This window comes from Mytilus galloprovincialis, chromosome 7 (assembly GCF_965363235.1).
Source record: "Mytilus galloprovincialis chromosome 7, xbMytGall1.hap1.1, whole genome shotgun sequence".
Lineage (NCBI taxonomy): Eukaryota > Metazoa > Mollusca > Bivalvia > Mytilida > Mytilidae > Mytilus > Mytilus galloprovincialis.
Window position 1 is genome coordinate 16,150,060 of NC_134844.1, and position 17,244 is coordinate 16,167,303.

At 30.3% G+C, this 17,244-nt stretch overlaps 1 protein-coding gene across 7 annotated transcripts in view; it reads left to right on the top strand.

Annotated features, from left to right (window-relative positions):
* The first annotated feature begins 1,280 nt into the window (after nt 1-1,280).
* LOC143082414 (harmonin-like) overlaps nt 1,281-17,244 on the top strand; it is a 43,039-nt gene continuing 27,075 nt past the window's right edge. For 3 of the 7 annotated variants that reach the window (XM_076258067.1, XM_076258068.1, XM_076258069.1), the window contains exons 1-3: nt 7,769-7,952; nt 9,369-9,436; nt 10,914-10,997. In XM_076258067.1, coding sequence (XP_076114182.1) covers nt 7,908-7,952; nt 9,369-9,436; nt 10,914-10,997 — 197 coding nt within the window. In that variant the 5' untranslated portion in view covers nt 7,769-7,907. Of the gene's footprint in view, nt 1,364-7,767; nt 7,953-9,368; nt 9,437-10,913; nt 10,998-17,244 lie in introns of those variants that run through there. The other 4 variants (XM_076258064.1, XM_076258066.1, XM_076258065.1 and 1 more) reach the window with 3 other exon arrangements.

Below are 17,244 nucleotides of genomic sequence, written 5' to 3' on the forward strand. Positions count from 1 at the left end.
AGATTGTCATGAAACTTGAGCACAAGTTAATATTCCAGATCAAGAAAAAAAAAATGAAGAAAACATTTGATCTAAAACCTGTGGTAGATTGATAAATGGATTCATATTTCGCGGGAAGTAATTCCACGGAACCATTACGAATTTTCAGAATACACCTGATTAACATCTATGAAAAATAATTATTCCTTGACCATTGACAAAATTAGCACAAAAGGGTGTTTTGGTCGAGTGATTGCTTTTATACCCCACGGCTCCCTTTAAACATATTTTAAAGAAACTGATTTGAAAATTGTCTTTAAAACAAGTAACTATTATATTTCAAATCAACAGATGAACACGTTAGACTAAAGATGCTTTCAATGAGTTTTTAATGACAGAAATGGTATTTCCTTCTCGATAACTCATTAGTTTCCTGGGGCTTCGCTCCCTCGAACCCACTACCAGTAGATGCTTTAACCTGGATCCGATTTGGACCCTTGAACTTCTTGCCGAGGTACGGGCGTACACTTACAAAGAGCCTAGCTACGCCACTGGTTCCATAAAAATATACCCGAATAATGAAATTTAGTGTCTTCACAAAGCTATACGTTAGATTTTGGTTGAGGTGTATATACATGAACGTTATAGTATTTCCATCAGAATATGATCTACCTAGAAATAATTTCGATGAGAAAATTCTAAAATATCACAAACATTATCTGGAGCCTAAAAAGTTTGTCAATCTGATCTTGTACACCTAAATGATATTCAATTCTAGTCTTTAAAGTAAGACCGCCAAGTTGTTTTAACAGATCTTAACAGTTGAAACATAGTACAATATTTTGCCTTCGGTATATATATTATTTGACATAATTCACAAAACCTATTGCTTGTTTTTTATTAGTTCAGTAGATTTTTTTGTAATTATCGGTTTCACCCTTGTAATATTGTTCTACAATGATTAAGGTATGTAGAGTATAGCCATTTTAAATGATATTGTAAGCCAAGACGCTCATATTGCAAACAAATTCAGGCTTTATCGACGCATATTAAAAACATTGGCAGTCTAGCAAATTTAAACGAATTTTGCACACAAAAAATTCCCACATACCATTTTAGAGAGTTGTGTCATTCTGAGAACATTTTTTCAGTCATTACTTCGTCCAATAGAAGTCTGCTACAAACAGTAAGCTATGTTTTTGTCAAAATTGTATTAATTCGTGGTTAAACTGCTATGAAAATACTTGATCAAATAACTCTGGTTACACCGTGTACACCGGAATTTTTAACACGCTTGGTCTGAAGTTGTTTCATTTATTAGAAACTTAAATGTAAACAAAGCTGAGGGATGGAAAATAGAGTTGCAAATCGATTTGTTGAACAGGTATCAGCAATATTTCAATTTTAATTTAAATATAAATGATATATGATAAAAAATGTGTATGATATAAATATGTCGGCTAATGAATGTCTCTATCATGTTCTGTGAGGACAATAATACCAAACTTAAGGGAGGCAACCAAAACATTAATTACTGTTATTTCAAACACCTTCTATTACTTCCAATGACAAATGCTAGGAATACTATTAGTTAAACGTCCTTGATAAATATCATAGGCTGACACATCATACAGTCAGGGATATAACTCTATAGGGTTATTACAGGAAAATAACATACATTTGTTATTGTGGACTAAAAAATCAAAGACCTGTGATAACATACGTATGTTACATGTTTCAAAGGGACAATATACATCATAAATTTAGTTAAAATGTATGCAAGTTCTATTGATATTACTATTGTCTTTATGTATACTTAACTATTGAAAGATGTAATAGTTCATAGTATTCCAATTTTGAATAGTACATCTATATGTTATTACAGAAAAAATATGCCTGTAATAACTAAAGGGTGTTATCACAGCTTCTCTATATCACTTTAAAGCATTTGCTCAGACATAAATCATGCTTAATTACAATGTATTTTCATTTATTGTAAGAAATAATGACCAGAGCATGTAATGAGGTTCTGCGCAAGTTTCTCAGTAATTCCCAAGTGTCTTATATAATAAGTTACATTCCTTTAATAACTAAGCCTTGTTATCACAGCTAAGTTAATTCCTTAATAGCCTTGTCTTATTGATTTACTATGGTTAATAAAAAATGTATTAATTCAATTTAAAAATTAATTATCAAGGCTATGCATTTAGTTTCTGCGCAAAGTTTCAAGAGTTCCCAAGAGTCCACTATAGATTAAATAATTTTACAAATAACAAACATATGTTATTACAGATTTAGAAAATTTAAGGAAAAGTATCTGTAATAACACACGCAAGTTATTTTCTGTAATAACCCTATAGAGTTATATCTTTGACTGTCATAGTCTGTTTACCAAAAGGATGTGTCTTGGTATAAAATCTACACAAATAAAAATCACCCCATATCATATGTTATTCAAAAAATCAGACACACCTTTATCTGTCTTTAGAAGGTAAATAATTGGTTAGTTTGAATAATTATGACTTCTTGAAAGGCTGTTTTTAAAAATCTGTGACACCAAAGACAAGATGTCATGATTATTTGGACTTCTTCATCTGTTCATCTAACTTTTGCCACCCCAAGGGTGACTGGGGTTTAGAAATATGGTCACTTGGTCTCTCCCGACCGGCAGTAAAACACTTGTCAAAGTGGGGCGTCCATTTGGCTGTGCGGGATGTATCAAGTTCGCAGTCAAGTCCGGTCAGAAGGGGGACGTTAAATCCAATGCCTCGTGTAAAGAGAGTGCCACACTCTTTGCACGTTAAGAACCCTTGCAACAACTCTTTTAGGGGTCCGTAGGTGACCTGTTGCAAGGCAATATTTCTGGCCCTATCCAATATAGCCTCATTTTCCAGTGGCAGTCCAAATTTCCCCGACCATCATCCCAGATGACCTCTATTTTATCAACCTACATATTGTATTTATTGTGAACTTGTTCTCGTCCTGAATATGCATGAAATATTTGCCACTGGACTTTAAGCACCCATCAATCAATCAATCTAACTTTTGCCTGTCATTACTGACAAACCCTTACTTAGCGAGAGGGTTTGTAAAACAAATAAGCACTGCTAAAGTCAACGTTTTGTTTAAATTGTGAGTCCAAATAACCCTCCTTGGAAATTCCAGGCTACGGGCCGGGCCTCACTGAAGTGAGTTTGAGGGCAGGTGCATTTTGGCTCCAATATGAATTAATTGACTACCCTAGGATTATCAGTTGTTCTAACAAATGTCATGGCTCTCTCAAGGCACTATGGGTTCCTCCACATATAACAAAATGATTGCAATGAAAATTAAAAATGTTGTTTAACACAAATTAATTGATCAATCATTTAACTCTATTGACCTTAACATGCATGAAATATTTGCCATATATGACAGTTATAAGCAACTATAATCAATCAATCAATCATTTATCAGTCTTAATTGACTTATCCCATTAGATTTACTGAATTAAACTAACCCAGCCACTGACCGCTAGAAGACTTACTGAATTAACCCAGCCACTGACCACTAGAGGACTAAACTAACCCAGCCACTGACCGCTAGAGGACTTACTTAAACTAACCCAGCCACTGACCGCTAGAGGACTTACTTAAACTAACCCAGCCACTGACCGCTAGAGGACTTACTTAGATGAGTGATTTTTAAATCACTGATTCAAGTAACATACAATCATAAAAATGTACATGACATACATGTATGCATTGTGTCCATAAATGTTGGAAGTAAGAGTTTCTTTAATCACCTATTAAGTATTTAGTACAAATAAATCACTGGAATACATGATTTAATTAAATTGTAGCTTTTAAGCCTTTAAAAATGCAATGCTTATCACCCAAGGACTAATTATGTTGCTAAAATTATCAGAATCAACACTTGTGTGATGGGAACGATCGGTCATATCAGGTGATGACCTTGTACTGAATCTGGGGTAATGACATGGAATTCACTACATCTTTTTTCTTCCAAAAAATCACTTCTTTAAGTATTGTTATTTGAATAACCCCTACTAATTTTAACACCCTTGACACATGCCTCATCTGAACAGTGAAATTTTGATTGTCACATCAGTCATGTCAGTTATATTTTAATTTATTTCATGTATAAACTTCAGTCCAAATAAAATTCAAATAATTTTTATTGGGTGTAAATAAAGGTGCTGTTAATAATGCTGTACTTTCTGAATTAGGTTTATTACCACTTTCATTGTCAGCCCTTAAAAATGCAATTAACTTCTGGCTTCATATCATTCATATGGACAGTGAGAGTATAGTAAAGAAAGCATACAATGTAAACTTAAACTTTCCTAATGGTTTTTGTAGTAATTTAAAAGTGTTATTAGGTAAACTTGGTTATCAGCATGTCTGGGAAAATCAAAATACTATGTCAAAGAAAAAATAACTTTTTTCATTTCAAAAGAAATTAGAAGAGGAATTCATAAAATTCTGGAAACAAGCTCTTTATGTGACTCTAATAATGGTAATAGTCATGGTAATAAACTAAGAACATATCGAAAAGTTAAAAATAATTTTGAATTAGAAAAATATCTTCTACTGGACCTTAACAAAAGTGTTATTTCTAAAATGGTAAAAATCAGAATTAGTAATAGTAAACTACTAATAGAAGTTGATAGATATACTAGAACACCTTTAGAACAGAGAATTTGTCCAAAATGCAAGGATGGAATTGAAGATGAGTTCCATTTCCTCATTCAATGTAAAGCGTTAGAACTTTATAGAAATGTACTCTTTTGTAATTTAAGAGATACAGTTCCATCTTTTGTTAATATGTGTGAACAAGATAAGTTTAGTTTCATTTTGAAAAGTAATGATACAGACATTTAACTGTACGTGTAGCTGGAATAAGCGATATGTATGATTTGAACATTCATTTAAAGCAAACATAATGCTGTTAAGAGCTTTTATAGTATTAAAGCTGATTGTAATAGCTTGAATTAATAATATTGTATGAATAACACCTCCACGCAATGTAAATATAAAATATGTATCTCTTATTATTGAAAAAATATGTTTGGTTGTTTTTTTGTTTTTGTTTGTTTGTTTGTTTGTTTGTTTGTTTATTTTTGTACATTGTATTTGTATTTTGTAAATGTCGGCTGGTATCATTTCTGTATAGGAATTTACACCAATAAAATTATTTGATTTGATTTGATTTGATTTACCGTATACATGTATAAATTAATATAGTTAAATGAAATGTAAAAAAATAATGTGTTTTAAAGTCATGAAACTGGCTTAACTGACCATTAATTGCAAAGAAAACCAAAGTATTGAAATAAATCTGAACTGACATGACTGAGATCACCTGGATAGGTTCATTAATTAAAAGGCCCTGATCGCTTTTGATTTTGAATTTCATATTCCACTACAACATTTACAATGTACATGTACATTGGGAGAAGGTTTGATTAAAACGTTTAATATTGCTGCAAATGTTTGTCCTAAGTCAGGAATCTGATGAACAGTAGTTGTCGTTTGTTAATGTAGTTCATACATGTTTCTCAGTTCTCGTTTTTATATATACATTTGTATATATAGATTAGACTTGGTTTTCCCGTTTGAATGGTTTTACATTACTAATTTTTGGGGCCCTTTTTAGTTTGCTGCTCAGTGTGAGCCAAGGCTCCGTGTTGAAGGTTGTACCTTGACCTATAATGGTTTACTTTCATAAATTGTTATTTTGATGGAGAGTTGTCTCATTGGCAGTCATACCACATCTTCCTTTATCTACTTAAGCCTGAGCATTCTTCAATTTAACTCATGTCCACCATCCTTTTAATCAAAGTCCCCTGTCACTCAAAAGCATCATAAGGAAAAACTGACAGATTCTTTATTCAAAGAGTAATTTCTAATATTTTAAATGTAATAATTAATGGTTATATATTCACTATCATGTTTTAATTGTCAACCAAATTTTAAGAACACAGGAGCTCTTTGTAATAAATGAATTGCAGCCCATAAACTATATGAAAAACTATATAAACTACATAAACCCATAAAGCTATTTAAGAATGTTGAATATGAAGATATATATATATGATTAACAACTACAAAAATGTTCACATTTTTTGGTTAATAATTATGGCACAATTTAACAATGTTTAAAGTATCATGATATACATGACATAAGTAAGTAAGTAAATTGTTTATTATAGTGACATGTGTAAATCAGCATAAATATATATAAATTTGTACAAAATATAATTACATATATATAATACACCCATCCCAATGGACCAATTATAATTCATCTGTTACTTTCAATTCAATATATATCAAGCATGATATCCACATATAGAAAATATAAGTATATGTTTATATAAAAATCAAAAAATGTATATGATATATAAAAAAAACTCTAACTTTTTGGGCAGATTTTCATAATTTGGGTATTTACATTCAGAATACTTAATTGTTTTACATCTCTCATTGTCTTTAGATTTGTACATTACAATAGAAAATTTCCTGGTGAGATTTTTTTGTCACAAGTAGGAATACATGTATGTACACATTTTGTGAAAGTCTTACAATTTATAATTTTTATCTTATAAAACCACAAATAATATCATAATTGAATATAACTCATGACTATGAAGAAATTACAAACTGTCAGTACTATCATGTCACCTATTTAAAACTAATTAAATAGGTCCATTACTGGCGATAATAGAGAAGGTATTTGGATTTGTCCTTTTGCAAATATAAATAATATATTAGGATGAACTCCTAAACAAGTCCCTATGAGATTTCACATATATATAGTGTTCCATTTAATTACATTGTCTGTATGTAATATTGATGAAGTCATGATTATTTTAGGGATGTGGGTTTTGTTATATAACTTGTCTGAAGAATGATCATAAACATTTTATGGCCATCAAATATTGTCACTAACTTCTTAATCATTTATATACTATCAATTAACTGTTGGTTTTAATTTTAGTTTTAATTGGAATTGCAACTGAAATTTGAAATGGTTGATGTAATAAGTTCTAAATAATAAATGTTATTCTTTCAGACTGATACTGTTTTTAGATTCTTTTATTTCAAAAACATGGATCAAATTATTTATGTTATGATTATCTCACAAAGATATGAGGAAAATGAAATTAGAATATTATTTAAGGAAATGTTAAATTTTATGTTTCTTCCCACCTAATCATCCCACTAGTACGTCATGTACATGTTTATACCATGTTACCACTGCAAACATCAGTCAAAAATATGAACATTTTATCCCCTCCCCCTATCCCCAAAACAAACGTTTTTTTTATTAGAATATTAAGTTCCTGTATATATCTGGTCTTACCATTTTTAATGCCTACATGTACATGTATCCGAAAAAGAAAGAAAATTTAACATGTTATGTTGAAATCTAAATGACAACCAATTTTACCTATCCTTTATCAAGAAAAAAATCAATTTAAACCGGCCTATCTCAAGTTTTGTTATTGGACAAGGGGAATATGCTTCATGTTTTAACATACATGTATGTGTCTGAACAAAAAACAAATATATAAGAAAAAAAGTTATGTTATTATAGGTCCTGCATTGAATAATCAATTTACTGCTATTTTATGACAGGTTGTGTTTGTTTGGACAAGGCCAGTGGATATTTAGTAATTTCATTAAACATTTCCCTCGAGGGTCCTTTGAAAACAGATTATAATTTTTATTAAATTTTGATCTCTCTGATAAGAGATATCAATTGGTTATCTAAGGTCCCATAAATTTCTGTGTTTGACGTCTATTTCTACCTGTTTGTTTGTATAATTGTTGTATTGAGTAATGGTGTATTGAACGGGAAAATCTTATGAAATTTTATATCAAAGAAAACTTATCAGTAATCTTGATTTAACACAGATCAAAATGGCTTCAACAAGAAATTCTAACGCTTCCGAATTTTCCAGTAAGGTGAGTCAAGGAAATTAAGTTTTCTGAACATTTTTCTATCAAATACAAAATGTTTATTACTATTTTTTGTCTTTCCTGATCTTTCAGTGCAACTTTGTCATTGGCTGTGTAGTCTGCCTTTGTGCTCAATTTTTGCCTTAGTTAAAGGTTAAAGTTCATACATGTACTTCCAGTATTATTGAAAATTGAATTCTGAAGACCAGAAATATAACGACCTGAACCTTGTGACGCCCTACAAACAATTTATATTTCTTTATTTCATCAGATAATAGTTATTAATTTATAAGAATTAATGTTGTAAAAAATGTGAAAAAAAACAGATTCTGCCACTGTCACAATTACATTATATGTACATGTAAATACACTAATTTCTGCACTCTCGAACAATACAGGTGATTGGATAACGTTTGATTAGCTCTATATTATATTTTAAAATTTATAATTCATATATGTCTCTATAAGTGAAAACTACAAGCATGACTCCAACTGTTTAATGACAAGATACAGTGCATCGATTATTTCAATTTTTGTTAATTATGTCTAGGTGATACAAGAGGTGGGACTAAACCATTAATTGTTCATGTAGAGTTCCATAGTTTTGAGATTTTTAATGCCTATAATTGTAATGACCCAACCTATGAAACAAAATTAAGAGAAAGATATTATTTTTTGCATGTTCTACTAGCATACAATGTGTATATATATATACATGATTTGACAGTTAAGATGAAAAACAAGTTAATTTTCATGCAAATATAAAAAATTAACCAAGATAATTTAAGTTTAATATATAATGACAAACACAGCATGTTAATGTATGTGCTCTACTCTTTACTACATGCATTGATGAGTTGCTTCAGTATATAGATATGGAATGGTGAGTGCATCACAAGAACTGTTTATGCTACAGTTCATATATATATATTTTAAATCCTTTTCTTGTGCACTAGCTGTCATGACTGTATCAGAGATATCCATTGCTATAATAATAAAAGCTAGAATAATAACCCCAACACATGATTGTGTTATAGAAGTACTGTCACCTCGGAGGTCTTAGGGGGCCTTTTAGCTTTAAAACCCTTGATAGAGATTGGGATCGAAGCTTCTGTTTTGCTTTATGGAATATTTGAATGTTCAGCCATGTCACTCTGGTCAGAATGGGGATATAAATACTTTTCTACAGATTATGAATGTGTCAAGTTTTGTGATTTGTAGGTACACTATATCACATGTTTTATTGTTTATAACTATACTATATTTGTTGTGTTTTACAGTGTCTTTAAATGTACATGATGTATATATATGTAATTTATTGACATGTGATAGAAATTATCAATGCAAGCAATTATTGAATTTTTTTAATGCATAAGAAAAGTCAAGAATTAAAAATTAAAGTTCAGCTTATTTGTTTTTTAGGTAAATGACCTGATACCCCAGCCAGAAGAGAGAGATGCCATATTTAGATCTCTGGAAGTTTATCAACAGTAAGTAAAAAATGTCATGTGATTTAAAAGTAAGACATGTCATGTGATATCTATATATATGTTTTCACATCACCATCTAAGAAAATGTGGTATGAGTGCCAATGAGACAACTCTCCATCTAACATTTTTGTCTAAGTCACAATTTGTAAAAATAAACCTTTATATAGGTCAAAGTACGGTCTTCAACGCAGAGCCTTGGCTTACACCAAACAGCGAGCTATAAAGGGTCCCAAAAATGACTAGTGTAAAACCATATTCAAACAGGACAACCAACGTTCCTACAGCTGCTTGAATTTAAATAAAAAACTAGATATCTTAACTTGTACAAAACTAACAATACAATAATGTAAACAACAACACAAATAAAGCACTATTTCTTTTCACATACAGTAATTTTTTAATTTCTTGTTTTATTTGGAAAACATAAGTACAACTGGAGGATATTTAAGCTCAAGGAACAGTAAATTGTCTATGTCACAGATTTTGGTTAAATACATGAAACACATACTACTTTGACTCATTGAACTATATTTAATTGAAATTAAAAAATCATGCATTTATCTCTTATTCTTTCTGAAATATTACTGATTGAACTCTTCCAAAATAAGTGAACATTTGTATTTATCATATATATAGAAAGCACATAAAGCATTGAAAAAAATTCTTAAAGAAAAGAGTAGGCACAATTTTTTGGTAGACCTAGTCCATACTGTTTTTATTTGACAGTCTGCTGAAATTAATCTATAACTCAACATGTTGACCTCTCATTGTCTCTCCTGGATTGATTGTGTTTTCGGGATACATTCTTTTAGGTGTAATACCCAATATATATCTGATCACTCACTAATATATGTTATTGTTCTGAAACAGAAATCATGAAAGCTTGATATTATTTAAAATAAAATAGTCAAAAATCAACATCCTGTACTACATGTACTACTCAGGTAGACCAAACATTTTCACCTGCTTGTTGTGGGCGTACAAGATAAGTTTGACATTGTTCTCTATGTTTTGTATATATACTATAATGTTTACATGATGTTTCAAGTTTACCCAACAGATTGGATTAATAAAACATTGGACATTGCCAGCAAACATTTTAGGTAATACATGTACTACTAGCATATCTTAAAAAAAGGACTAACCTTATCTGTGAGTAGAAGGAATGTAGGTTTTATGGGCTGAAAAGTTATTCAGTTGCAACATGTATGGATACTTACTCTCAAGTTTGAGGACTATTCCATGTTAATAAGTGTTAGCAAGTTTAAAAGGCATATATTATATGTTCTCAACAGAGCGTCATTTTTAAAATATTTAACCTTTGTTTTATGGAATATGTCTTCTAAGCTTGGAACATTCTAAGACTTTGGATTAGTTCTCAGATGACTGAGTATAGTACTCTTCATGATAAGATTTTGAACATCATATGTTTTACATTATGCCATGTTTGGTATATATAAATATACTTTGTTTACAGAACTCTAGATCTTCTCCAGCTGGTAGAGGAAATGATGAAATACATAGATGAACCAACCAAACTAGAGCTATTTGAGTATTTGAGGTCAGTAAGGGATGCTTGCAAACTTGTACAAAGTACTAGCAATTTTTGTAAGAATACTTATTCATGATATACAACTGTTTATTTACCATGTTTACAGCAGAGGTGTAATATGCCTCCTTAAAAGCTTATAAACTGGCATTATGAGAACCCAGAGAGAGGCAATTGAAGGAATCAGATAAAAACTTTTACAAAGTACTAGAATTTTTTGTAAAGAATATTTATTCAACTGTTTATTTACAGAATTGTATAGCAGTGGTATATACAATGAATGCTTAATTTATGCATTATGAGGGTCCAGAGAGAGAGGCATTTATAAGAATCGGACAACAAAATGAGCTGACATTAGCAAACATTTCCTGGGTTTATTTTAGGATTTTAATGCATTTCCTTGTAGGCTATTTATAGTTTATTGGCCATTTGTTGAACTTCCACAAGACATTAAATAGTAACAGTCAATTAGTTGTTATATGTAAATGGTAATTTAAACTGTGATTAAGAAGATTATTTCCATCATATTTAAGTCATCAGGTCAAATACAGTTATTAGTATTTTAGTAGAATTGCCATATTTCTATATAAATATTTATGGTTTCTGGCCTGGAAAGATGATCACAGTTATATTTATAGCTATAGACAGACGTAAACTGTAGTGAAAACTGTGAAACCAGTCTCAGTAAGACATTTAGGAGATAAAAATGATAACTTTTGTTATTTTAAGCTGGACTGCATCAATTGGTGATTTGATAGCTGGGAATTGACTTTACTGGCAACGCATTAGGGGAGCCAGTAAACAGTATTTGCGACCATCAAATCACCAAATTTATGCAGTTGGAGCGTAAAATAAATATTGTTATCTCCATTCTAATGAAACTAATAGAAATCAACATCAAATCATACATTTAAAATCTGTAATACATTGTCTGCGCTTGCACATACATTTTCATGTGAATTGATGCCATGAGAATCATTGACGTTATCCAATCAAAATGAACGTTACAAATGATGTTGCATTAGATTTCAAATTTGTGTTACACTCAGTTAAACTAGATTGCATTTTTGAATAGATTTACCAATTTCCATTTGATCCTTTGAACATGCAAAAGTACATTTTGGGATTTCGTGAAATGCATTTGGAAGTTTTGTTAAGTACATTTGGGGGTTTTGGGAAATGTGTTATGGAATTTTGTGAGGTGCCTTTTTTTCTTTTCTCTTTCAAAAGGGTATTGTAAATTCACAGAAATTATTGCATGTACATTTTATTGTGATTTAGTCATTTTAGACTTAAATGCGATTTTAATTTTTGCGATATTGAGAAAAATCCTGTTGAATTCATGTAACAATTTTCAAAATGCGAGTATAAGTTATTGCAATTATACCCTTTTTTTTGCAATAATAAAAACATTGCAATAATTTCTGAATTTACAGTATATGTAGGATTTTAGCAATAAGTTCAAATACAGAACATCTAAAAATCTTATAAAGTTGGTTCCAAAATCCTTGACTTAAAAATAAATTTGGATTATTTGGTTTCATATTATATGCATAGATGTTTTATTGTTTGGAAAATGATGTCCTAGCTATGGGTAAACAAGACTTCATGGTGGAATATTACATTATACATATTTAGCCATATCAAAAGGACAATAGTTTTTTAACAACAAAATATTTTGAATTTTATAAAAAAAATAATGCTTTAAATTATATAATGTTAAACACAATTTTATTTATTCTCTCTTTTTAGTAGTTCACTGCTAGTCCTCAAATTAGTCTCTTCTTTCTATAACCAAACAGCAATGTCAGATGGGTGCTTTGATTTCGTACTGCTTATGCCTTCAGTTAAGCATGAAGAAATCACTACAAAAATTGCCCTTTCAAAATTTTTTATATAAAAAATACAGTTCTATTGTGAAAAGAAATATAACAATACTAAAAGAAATAATATTGATTTTTAGTTGGTTCATCTTATCTTGTACTAAATTATTTAAATTCCATTATCTATACCAACATATTTTACAAACATTTGGACAATGTTGGAAATTTATCGTATTTACCCATTAAATATTAAAATTTTCATTACAGAATTCCAGTTTAAAGGACATTACATCTTCTTGTTTTATAAAATTTTAACAACACAAGATTACTAGACAGCCAATTATCTTTTGTTTCCACTAATCAATTTTTCAGCATTATAATTAAAAAATTAATTATTCATAATATAATCTAGTCGGCTTTGATACAAACTCATCAATTTTTTACAATACAGAATAAAATGTCTTTTTTCTTTAGACAGGTCTAGTAGGTATAATCAAATATTAAAGGCTTTCACATTGTCTGTTTGTATAATTTATTGATCCCAATGCTATGACCAAAGTGTTGATAATTTATTTATAGTCTATTAATAGCATTTCATAAATAATTTGGTTGCTTACTATTATGTATATCAATTTATTTTATGAAACTTGAGAGGAAAAATATTTCAGAAATAATGCAAAAGAAAATTTTGTCCAATGATAGGAAAGTATAATTTAAGGTTTTAAATTTTAATACACATATATTTTCCATAATATTTTCATGAATAAGGATAATTTTTAGAAACATAATTTTATGATTAAGCAGTGGTCCCTAGACACAGTTTTGTCCTTTGATTTTGGTTGTCTACTAATAGAGTCCCTAGCTAGTGGGGACAGTGTAAAACTTGCATATATTTTTCATACACCATCCAAATTTGTTTCTTAATATTTCATGCATGCAATAGTAAGTTAGGGGGACAGAATTGCATTTCAAAAAAATGGGACATGAATTTTTAGCTAATGTATTGATTATGGTCCAGTTTGAAAAAGTGAAAAATTAGCATGTCTGAAGCTGTAAAACTGAATAACAGACCCCTTTAACATAAAAATATCCATACTTTCAGTTATAGCAAATAAAATTTTCTACAATTGTGATATTATTTGTCCCTAAAGAAGAACACTTCTACCCACGGTTTTCAAATTACAATATATGTTGTAACCAATGACAAAATTAAGGTCAATTTCAATATTTACTATTTTCCTTTTACCCTTTAGGAGTTATAAGTCAGAAAAATGAGTATTTATGTTTTGTCCATTAATATACTTAATATGAACCACTTGACCGAGGTTTTAATTATTTTGATAGGTTATTACTGATGAAAAAAAAGGTTTAAGATATTGATGTTGTTTTACTTTTCCTTTTTATTGTCGAGCCTTCAACTTTTGTTGCAGAAAGCATGACATAGGGATAGTGATCCGGCGGCGGCGTTAGCTCACTTCTTAAAAGCTTTATATTTTAGAAGGTGTAAGACCTGGATGCTTCATACTTTGTATATAGATGCTTCATGTTACGAAGTTTCCGTCAGTCACATGTCCAATGTCCTTGACCTCATTTTCATGGTTGAGTGACCTCTTGAAAAAAAGTTCAAATTTTTTGTAATGTTGAATTCTCTCTTATTATAAGTAATAGGATAACTATATTTGATATGTGCGTACCTTGCAAGGTCCTCATGTCTGTCAGACAGTTTTCACTTGACCTTGACCTCATTTCATGGATCCGTGAACAAGGTTAAGTTTTGGTGGTCAAGTCCATATCTCAGATACTATAAGCAATAGGGCTAGTATATTTGTTGTATGGAAGGACTGTAAGGTGTACATGTCCAACTGGCAGGTGTCATCTGACCTTGACCTCATTTTCATGGTTCAGTGGTTATAGTTAAATTTTTGTGTTTTGGTCTGTTTTTCTCATACTATATGCAATAGGTCTACTATATTTGTTGTATGGAATGATTGTAAGGTGTACATGTCTAGCGGGCAGATATCATGTGACCTTGACCTCATTTTCATGGTTCAGTGGTCAAAGTTAAGTTTTTGAGTTCTGGACTTTTTATCTAATACTATATGCCATAGGTCAACTATATTTGGTGTATGGAAATATTTTATGATCTTCATGTCAGTCAAGCAGGTTTTATTTGACCGTGACCTCATTTTCACGGTTCATTGCACAGTGTAAAGATTTTGAGTTTTGGTCTATTTTTCTTAAACTATAAGTAATGGGTCAACTATATAATATGTTTTATAGAAGCATTGTTAGCTGTATATGTCTGCCTGGCATGGTTCATCTGACCTTGACCTCATTTTCAAGGTTTATTGGTCTTTGTTTAGTTATCTTGGTTAATGTTAAGTTTATGTGACAGTTGTAATAAAGCTTAGCATTATACTTAGGACTATCAACATAATATCAATGATTAGTTTAGAAGGCGAGACATTTCAGCGTGTGCACTCTTGTGTCATTTCTATGCCATTTACTTATTAATTATTATGTACTTTTCAACCAATGCATGCTCTTAAAATTTTGATATACTTTTACTGATAACAAAAAAAATGGAATTTGTGATTTTCATTTATAAGCCCTTAAGAAGTTGTAGTTCATGATAGATTTGAAAATAGGCCTAGAATGTTGCAGGTCAAAAAGGTCTGAAAGAACCTTTGTAAATACAGAAAACCCAGATAAATGTCAATTTGACAGCTCATTTAATTCCTTGTCTAATAACTGTTTGACTCCTCCCTTTGTGGTTGACTAACACTTTTATTAGATTCAATATTATTCATAATTGTTTTGGGAATAGGTGGTTTCCATATAACATTTTAAAATACACCTTATCTTGGCAATAAAATTTGAAGAAACAAAATTGAAAATTACTTTATTTGATGCAGTTTTGCAAATGTCCATGTATTATTCAAAGTTTTTTAATTGACTTTACAATTATGTTGTAATTGAGTTTATCTAGGAAATGTCAAGGTAAACATAAAGCAATGTAATGTTTGTCCTGCTTTATTATAGTTTAATGATAACCATTCTTTTAATTACCAAAAATAACTAAAATTAGGAAATTGATTTGTAAATTATTACTATCTTGTATCTTTATGATCATCATTTCAAATGCTGAAAATTCAGAAATTATTGTTTTATTGCACATATTGCGATGTGATATTTGTCAACAACAATATTTGATATCATAATTTGTATGGATGCTATTTCCTGAAATAGCAATAATTAAACCTGCCTTTGTGTCCGTTGTCCTACAATCACAACTAGAGATGCATATTGTAACTCTGAAGTTTTTACAGTTGTTTAACTTGACAGTGTTGAAAGGTTATAACCAAGGACGTTATAACTTAATAGCCTTGGTGTCTATTTTTTATTGGGTGGTGTCACTTTTACCTTTCTAGAGGTATGAACCTTAATAAAATGGAAAAACAAATGCTGAATCTTTTGTTTGCCTCAACAAAATGTTATGAACCTTAATATGTATAATCCTAAATACCACAAAACACAGATCAAGTTTGAATGTTGGTGGTGTTAACTTACCTTTAACTGTCTAGAGACAGCCCTTTTACAACTCTCTGTTCTCTTACTTAAGTTTGCTTCAACCAAATATTATGAATCTTAATCATAATCCTTACAACCACAAAACACAGATCCAGTTTAAATTTTGGTGGCATCACTTTTACTTTTCTAGAGTTTATATGCCGTTTACAGTTCTGAAGTAAATTTCACAAAAAACTTATGTCTAAGATTAATCGTAAGTATACTGATTTGTTCATGACTTAAGACCAATCTTAATCGTAAGTTTTTTTGTGAAACTGAGCCCTGTTCTCTAACTTAAAGTTAATCTCAAGTATGAATTTGGGTAGTGTCACTTTAACAGCTTTTGAGTTTATAATGTTATATTCAAGCAGGGGAATTGGGAAGTGTGTTCCCTACAATTTGTAATCCATCCAAATCCTATAAACCCCATTGAAAGATTATACACATATTGAAATTGTGCAAGAGCAGTTTTCTAAATATTTTCCCTTTTTTCCCCCCAGAACCCTGAAATTTCACTGAAAGATAATGCATATTGAACTCCTCTGAACACGCTATTTTTTTTTAATTATCACCTTCTTTTATGAAAATGTTAGAGGAATTATTCCTAATTTTGCCTCACTTTGGGACCTTGTGATTTTCAGCATCAATTGTACAGGTCTATTTTATCATACCATGAATTTTTAAGAACTTGACACAAAGTTTCCAAACCAATGTATGTAGGCTATGAAGATGTAAAAGAGTTTACCCATTGGTTTGAGATGGTAGAGTTGAGGTGGTTTATCCTTTAGGTGAAATAAAAATTATTAATGTAAAAGATTGACTGATGATTTTAAGTTAAAAGAACAAGTATAAAGACAAAATAATCA